Here is an 8515-nt window from a genome sequence, read left to right as displayed (position 1 = left end):
AAAAATTAAAAGCCGTGGGTGTGTGCCGCCCAGGAGCAAGCGGCATAAATCAGGCTCCGTGGAGGAGGAGGTGAACAGTCCAGGAGGAGAATATTACCACTCGCCGTCCTCCCCGGCCAGCAGCTCCAGAAACTGGACGGACGACATGGAAGGAGGTAAAGCAAAAGGAATGCGAGCGTGTGCATCGTTTTGACCTCGCTCAATGCATGTGTGTGTCAGGTGTGTCTCCTCCGGTGAAGAAGGCTGAGCTGGATAGTCCTTCAGCCCGAGAGGACTCGCCCAGGCCGGGGTCCTTCACTCAGCATCATCGGCCTGTCATCGCAGTGCACAGCGGTCGGTGACGCAGAGAGCCAGCTTTGACCCAAAATCAAAAAAAGTCAAACTGATGGCACCGTGCGCGTTTGCGCGTGTGTGGTGGTCCAGGCCTATCCCGCCCTCACCCGTCGCCGTCTTTGCACTTTGCCTCCTCGTCCTACTTCCCGCACGGAGCCATCCGTTACCCTCCTCACTTAGGCCAGGACCCACTGAAGGATCTGGTCTCCCTGGCCTGTGAGCCAGCCAATCAAAGCTCGGTGAGCCTAATTCGGTTTCAGGTCTTGGTCTCGGTCTCGGCCCTGAGCACTGTTTGTGTTTGCAGCATAACGGCAGCAACCAGCTCAAAGTGAGCGGCCACTACCTGTCCTCTCAGATGCTGGCGCCCGGCCTGGGGCCGTCACCCTTGGGCCGGCCCGCCGACGTCAAGCCCCCCGGCACCTCCTCGGACGCAACCACGAGCTCGCCCACGTCGCCCAGTAAGTGCTTCGGAGCCCAAGCGGCTGCTCGTTTTGCAGAATTCCGTTTGCGTTCTCGGCCATTCCACACCTTTCAGCCTGTTGACGTTTAAATCGTTGACAAGTTTTAACACGGCAAAAACAACCACCACATTTGACCCTTTTTCTAGCCCACAAATTGCAGATTCCAATTCTCCTAAATTGATATGCCCCAAATTTCAAACAAAAACCCCAAATTCAACATTTCTACTTATCATTGAATGATTTGATTCATTCCGATTTCAAACCGTTTAGCTCAATCCAGTGGCGTCAGCGACTCAAATTCTCGCGAAAAACCTCAAATTGCAATCTTGAACATCTTCATGTTGCAACTTGCACATTTGTTGACTGATTTTAACATTTGAAAGTGTTTGGCTCCTTGGGCGTCATTTCAGGTCAGTGTGCATTTTCCCGCCCCGTTGGCTGGCTTGTACTTCCTACGTTGTTTTTGCGGAAAGCACGGCGTCTGGTGAAAACGAGCGACCTTTTGCCACTCGATAGAACGGCTGCTTGTGCTGCCACTTGTAAACCGGGCCCGTACACTGATGATGTCATCACAACAGCGTACTCGGCTCCCGGAACCCCGGGGACGCCCCCCGCTGCTCGCTCCTCCTTTGTGGGCATCGCGCCTCGAGACCCCGGTGGACTCTACCAAGCCCAGGTTGGTCCCGACCTCACTCCACACTCGTATTGAGTCTTACAAAGTCCATCTGCTATGGGCACCCGGCGTCGAATTGGACATCAAGCGGCACGTTAAACGTACGTTTGTTGGCTGCGACCGATTTGACTCACATGTCACGGCACCGGCGTGTTCTATTTTGTTACCCTGTGCCGTGTGTGGTTGGACTCGATCGGATTTCTCGTGATATTGTTTAGCCATGGGACACAATTTTGTGTGTGTTTGTGTGTGTGTGTGTTTCAGTCTTGGTATCTGGGCAACTGAAACACACGGTGATCTCGTCTCTGTGCGCTCACACCGCCCCTAACCCCAGCCTAACATTCTGTTCGGTGGCCATTTACGCTATCCGGTTTCTGGGCCTTGTGCGGGTGCGGGCCCACTGAGGGCCGCTCGGACCGCAAACGGCTTTCGAGACCGGTCGCCGCAAGGATTTGCCGGCAAAGGAGGTCAATCCAGCCTTTAAGCCTGCCCCTCCCTGCAGGTGCTGCTTATTATCATATATGCAAATAAGCCTTGCTCTTTTTTTCCTCTATTCCACAAAAGACTTGGACAAGCGAGAGAAAGCGAGACTATCTTTTCATTCAAACTTGGTGTTTGCACTTTTTTCCCCTTCCCCTCTTCAATGTCCCCACAAAGAACAAAAAGAAAGAGGAGGAAAAGAACGACTCAGATTGACAATCGTGAAAGCGCGATGTCACTCTCAAGTACGCTTTGATGGACACGAGCAAGCATCACTTAGGCGGTGAAGAAGGATGCCGATGAAGGACGATCTCATTGGGAGGTGCGATTTTTGGCTGGGCGCTGTCCAAATGTTGAATAGCAATGCGACTCACTCACTCTTGCGTCACTGCGACGACGCCTTGGTGTCAAGAAGAGGCCAACGTGTGAAAAGGATTTGGAGCCATGGCCTGTACAAGCAATGGGGAATGTGCTATCTCTCTCTCGCACTCTCTCTCTCTCTCTCTCTCTCGCTCTCTCGCTCTCTCGCTCTCTCGCTCTCTCTCTCTCTCTCTCTCTCTCTCTCTTTTGCCCAGCCCAAGACTTCCACCGGGATTCCTTGGCATCCCTCCAGCCCTGCTCGCCAGACCGTTTTGAAAGTCTGTTTTGCACGATATGTCCGAAACCACAGAATGTGCCTTGCCTTCCTTTGGTTCAACAACAAGAAGAAGAATGACACATTTTGCAAATGTAGGAAAAACATCTCCCAATACCGCTGCAAGAAAAGCAAACAAAAATGTTGCATGCCAGATTGCTTGACGCTACGTCGCCTTGCGGGTCGACAAAGGGTCGCTTGGACGTATTCAAAGCAAGTTGATCACTGAGCATACCTTCCACATCCACTAGCGACGAAATCTGCAATATGTAGAGCACATGAAATCTTTTTTTTTCACTTTCATCTGCCTTGAAAAAGTCAAAGGACACTTCAGCCCAGTAAAAGAAACTTTTCAAGGTATTTCTTAGCGCCTGTTTCCGCTCGCTATCAAGAAGCAGACAACTATCATATCACATCACTTTGAGGAAAGGAAAACTCTTGCGAGCGTGCGTCCATGCTTCAAGGCCTATACGATAGACTCCCACTTGAAGTTGACGGCAAAAAGCACAAAGGAAACAAAAGAGACTGAAACTTTGCATCTTTAAACACCAAAGTGTTCAACTAAAACATTTGAAGGCATTGCTAACGTCCTGCTCGAAACGCCATGGATTGGCTAACGGAAATCAGTATGGAGGAATAGAAAACTTTGGAAGTCGGTGGCGAACGCAAACTAGCAAAAAGCTTTGCGTGTCCTCGCACTTGCCATCAGTGCCCATTGCCTTTAGCAGCAGCAAGAGGAGCCGAGTTGCATGGCAGCATGGTGCGTCGGCTGTCAACAACACAGGTGAACTACCGCTGATTATGCTCATTCATCGTACATGCTTGCTATGGCACCAATAACCATGTGGGGGACAGCCACCAGAGACACAAAAATCAACCCCCCTCCCCACAAAAAAAAAAACGACCGATCAACCACCTACTTAAGTGATCTGCCAACCAATCAATTGACTAATCTACGAAAACAAAACAACCAATGACTTAACTTATCGGCTAACCATCCAAACAGCAAATCAATTGACCTATTGACAAATTAAGCAATTGACTAGTCCCCCAGCCAAACGACTAACCAATCAATTGCCCAAACAGCCAACCAACAGCAACTAACTATAAGCAACTAACCCAATATTGATCAGCCTACCCACCAGTTAATCAATTGACTAACCAACTGAGCAATCAACCAGTGGGCTAATCAAGTAACCGATCAAAGAAATGACTAACCTACAAAACAACCAACAGACGCACTGACAAATCAATGACAACCATTGCACAAGCAGCCAACGAGTCGACTAATTAACTAACCAACCAATGATTGACCACCCTACAAGTCAACCAACTGATGACCTCACTAATTTAGCAACTGTAGCCAATCTGATCCCCGTTGGAGTAAAACTGCCCCAATTACCACATGTAGAAAACTTTTTTCTGTAATTTGAGAGCTAATAGACAAAATATCAAACATCAAAATGGTTTTCATGATAAACTGGGATTAAGACAAAAGAGACAATACAATCAAGTGATCCGACATTCAAGATAGCTGCCTTTTAAAGATGTACGTAATTTGACTCCCATTTGTAAAAGCAACTTATTCGAAGCCCCTTCTACTGTATTTTCCGGATTATAAATCGTGCAGAGTATAAGTCGCACCAGCCATAAGATACATAATAAAGACGAAAAATACATATAAATCGCACTGGAGTATAAATCGCATTTTTGGGGGAAATTTATTTGACAAAATCCAACAAGAACAGACATGAATAAGCAACAACAAGCTGAACTGTACGGTATGCTAACGTTACCTAAACACATGAACGGGGAAATGAGAACGTGCCTGACATAACATTAAGAGTTTTTCAAATAAGTATAGCATGAATAGCATGCTAACTAGTTTATCGAACCATCCGCGTCACTTCAAATCATTAAATTCAATGAAATCTTCGTCCTTGGTGTCACTTATAAACAACCCCACTAACCCCGGAAGTACAAGATGCAGCGCTTCCTCTTGTTCGTGGCTTACGTCAGACTCATCGTTAGTTGCAGTTCCAATTATTCCACAGACCTAGAGCGCCCTCATGCGGTTTAGTGTGAAAATAATATGTGAGGTTATGTAATGTGTTAATAAGTTTACATATACGTCGCACCCCCGGCCAAACTATGAAAAAAACTGTGATTAAATACGGTAATTTGTTTCCCCAAGCACAGCCTCCAATTTACACTCTAAAAAGAAAAATGGCGCAGGCCTGACGCAACCCGTCCAGTAGGTGGCGTCCTCACCAAAGGAATTAATCGATGTACTCACAGTTCAGAAGACCCGCAGCAGGGACCGTGACGACCGTGACGTGGTGCTCCAGTGAAGCAAAAGTATTCCAGCGACAAGCATCAACCCTCTGTAATCCAAATTCTTTGGACGGTCCTTCTTCGCGCCTTTGACGCGGCTCCCTCCATTAGCCAGCTAGCAAGCTATGAGCGCGGCTAGCTGTAGCTAACTAGCTGGTTGACGCTTCACCTGCAAAAGTAATAAGAACATATTGCCCAATGTGTACAAGCGTCCCGCAGTTTAGAGTGTCGCCTTGTTGGCAATATGTCACCACTTGGTTACTATAAGAATGTCCTTCAACATTGATCACCTTTTGATAATCACTTTTGTCTGCACCCTTTCTCCTCTGTCTATTTTTCTTGATCTTTTTCTCCTTCACTGATTGGCTCTGCATCTTCTTTGATGCTATCTGAGGGTGTTTTCACACTTGGTCCCTTTCAGCCCTCTAAACGAACTCAGATCAATGACTCAGCATTTTTTGTGCATATGTGAACACGCCAACCGTACTCAAAAACGAACACCTCAGGAGGTGGTCTCAGTACGGTTCGCTAAAAAGTCAATGGTACGGTTCACCTAATCTGCATTGTGAACACAAAGCGCACTGGGTTCACTTCGCCTTTTTGTACTGTATTGTAACCTCCTTGACTTGCCGTAGATTGGTCACGTGACTGCAGGCGCAAAAAACAAAACTGTAGAGAACAGAGAAACCAAAGTATGGCAGCAGCAAGTCGTGGTCGTGACCGCCGTGGTTCTAATAGTAAACGTAGAGAAGCATGTGCCGTTCGAAGTTCTGCCACGGCACCTGGACGCGCCATAGTTTGGGGAGAAGACGAAACGGAATGTCTTTTGGAAATTTGGAACGACGACAGCATTAAATCACAACTATCTACGACCCACCGTAATGCGAAAGTATTTCAAGAATTTTCTGAGAGAATGAAAGCAGCCGGTTTTTATAGAACTTCTATACAATGCAGAATAAAAGTGAAAAAACTAAAGTATTTAGCTACTCGAGATAAAATGCGAAGACGTAGGGAGTCAGGGGATATCAAAAACTACCCAGAATGCAGTGCAGTGGGAGTGTGAGAGCTCTAGAGGACCTAGTGTGAACAGAAAGAGGACTGAGGCCCCATCAAGGCTGAACTGAACCAGAAAGAGAACTCGGTCCTCTTTGAAATACACTCACAATGTGAACACAAAAAGAACTGAGTTTTTTTCCTCTTGGTCCACTTTTTGGTCCACTTAAAGAGGCCTGACTTTGGTTCTTTTAAAAGGGTCCAGGTGTGAAAACACCCTGAGACGGGGCGATCAAAAGAAATTACGGATACAATAAAGGTTAAATAGGCAAGTATTTTTTCAAATACAATGAATTATTTACATATTTTTAATCCAACAAAGCACCTCTGTATTTATGTTACACATATTAATCACTTTGCCAATTTATTTTTTTAAACACTGCTAATACTTTTTCAAAACAAAATAGCCATAAATTGTTCAGAGATCATCAGCCCAAAATACTGACCAACTAACCAGTGAAATAATTAACTTACCATCCAACGACTTGACTCATCAACTGACCAGTTGACTGTTCAACTGACCAGACAATCACATGACAGTCTGACTGACCAATTGACCAACCATCCAGTGAGCAGACTAATCAACCAAGCAACCAATCAAATACAGACTAAATAAGTAATCAGTCAGTTGAACAACTCAAAGAAAAAAATCAGCTAACCAACCAGATTTGAAGGCAGTGAAGAAGCCTTTTGGATTTCTGCTGGAAATTCCTGTCAACTTGTCATCTGGACGCTGCCCTTTGTGATTTTCGGTGCTACCGCAACATCTGGAACGCTTAACGGATGCAAAGCGAAGCTGGCCTCGCGCATAAAAGGAACCTTTCGCCGTTGACGCTTGACTTTATTGGACGGGCAGCCGTGGAAGGGTTTACTCACTTTGAAATCAGCTCATCTTTACTCTAGCGCTACAGCGCTTAATTGAGAGCTGACACTTTAGTTGCACTCGACATTCCAGACAACAAGGGGCGGTGAGGGAAAAGTGTGCTGCTACTGCTGCTACGCTATAGCTAAGCGAAGCGGTGAATGACAGCTTGGGCCGGCCTGACCTCCGATTGGCCGTTTGTCTTTTATTATTTTGCATGTGCACTTATTAGGTTTATCCAGTGATGAAACACACACGTGTCTAAATACTTTGAATGTATATGAAATGTTTAACCTACCAGTGGCCGAGCCACATGCTCGTGATCGTAATGCTTAAGTTGCTAAAGCTAGCCTCTGCCAGGAGGATAAAGTTTCTGTTTGCAAACGAACAAAAATGAGCGAGTGAAATGTGAGAGCAAAAAAGACCAAAGCCATGCAAATTGTATCACGAGGACATTTTCGTTCAAGTTTTGATTCCCTCAAAGGGCTTTTTTTTGTTGCCACCTCTCAAACCAAAGGTGACCATTGTGTTCATTTAGCCGAATGTTCTTTGCTTTCCACGCGTGCGATGCCATCTTGACATCAAACTTGAAAATCACATTTTGTGAAGGTAGGAAGAAGGGAAGCTGCCACGCAGAAGGAAAACAATGCAAAGGCTGTGGGTTTTGTTGTCACGGTTACAAGCTGAATGAATAGCTTGAGCATTTAGCATTCATTCTTCTTGTTCTTCAACAAAATGTCATTTGTGTCTTGCGGTATCATTTTAGGCGGCGGGCAACGATGCATGTGCTTTTGCAAACATGGAAATGATGCAATTTGCTGGATTGAGCTCAGTCCGTGTGACGACGGCACTTGGCATTGTTTCCGTGCGACTAGCATGGAAAGCTAACACGTCTATTACGCTAAACGTTTTGGTGTTTTGCAAACAACAAAATGTGATTTCAGTTGGTTTTCACTATGTTTCCGTTTGGATTGTTTTTGGAAGACTGCCCGCCCGTGCGCCCGCCCATCCGTTTGGGTCCTTTTCAGGCCGCACAATAGCAACGCAATCAAAAAGCCAAGCTAGCGGCTTCTCACCGTTGCAAAACAACACCATCCGCTTTACCCTTGAATGTGAGATTGCAATGTTCACTTTTTGGTGGTAAGTCATCACGTTCAAATGGAATAAGTTTGACTTCCGCTTAAGTCGATAGCAGTCTTTTACTGAGGAATCAAATTTACTCACTCCGTAACTAGCATTACAACAAGGCCAAGCGCTAAAACGGATTCAAAATTTCGAATGGACTCCGCATCCGCCAGGTGGAAGAAATTGCTTGTGTTTGTTTTGCTTAATGTGGAATTCACACACATTCCTCAACGTTATGACTTAACACATTCCATCTTGAAACTTAGTGTGGCAACAACATGCTTCACATGTGTGCATCTTCGCCACTCTTTCCTTAAATTTTTTTTTTTAAAAAAAGCAAATGCAAAACTTTTCATTTCAACCCTTATTTGCATGCCACGTCAATCGTAAAATGAGGAAGTGACATCATCCCAACATGTACAGTTCTCGCATTTGGGCGATGCTGATGGATTCCTTTCTTTGAATATGTTTGCCTATGCAAAAATAAAGAAGCTAAATCACAACGCCTCACACTCGTATTCACTCGTGGCAATGGCAGGCCAAGCGAGCATCATTGTGGT

The 8515-nt window shown here is 45.8% G+C and overlaps 1 protein-coding gene across 3 annotated transcripts in view; it reads left to right on the top strand.

Annotated features, from left to right (window-relative positions):
- Positions 1-8515, top strand: part of nfic (nuclear factor I/C) — a 185308-nt gene that overhangs the window by 4627 nt on the left and 172166 nt on the right. For 2 of the 3 annotated variants that reach the window (XM_088394008.1, XM_088394007.1), the window contains exons 8-12: positions 34-155; positions 220-333; positions 424-572; positions 638-791; positions 1373-1470. In XM_088394008.1, the coding sequence (XP_088250134.1) occupies positions 34-155; positions 220-333; positions 424-572; positions 638-791; positions 1373-1470 (637 nt within the window). Of the gene's footprint in view, positions 1-33; positions 156-219; positions 334-423; positions 573-637; positions 792-1372; positions 1471-1731; positions 8459-8515 lie in introns of those variants that run through there. The other variant, XM_088394009.1, reaches the window with a different exon arrangement.

This window comes from Syngnathus floridae, chromosome 13 (assembly GCF_059516105.1).
Source record: "Syngnathus floridae isolate MCC-2025c chromosome 13, RoL_Sflo_1.0, whole genome shotgun sequence".
In the NCBI taxonomy this organism is placed as follows: Eukaryota; Metazoa; Chordata; class Actinopteri; order Syngnathiformes; family Syngnathidae; genus Syngnathus; species Syngnathus floridae.
The sequence above is the reverse complement of the archived record's forward strand: the minus strand, read 5'-3'. Positions and strand labels throughout refer to the sequence as shown.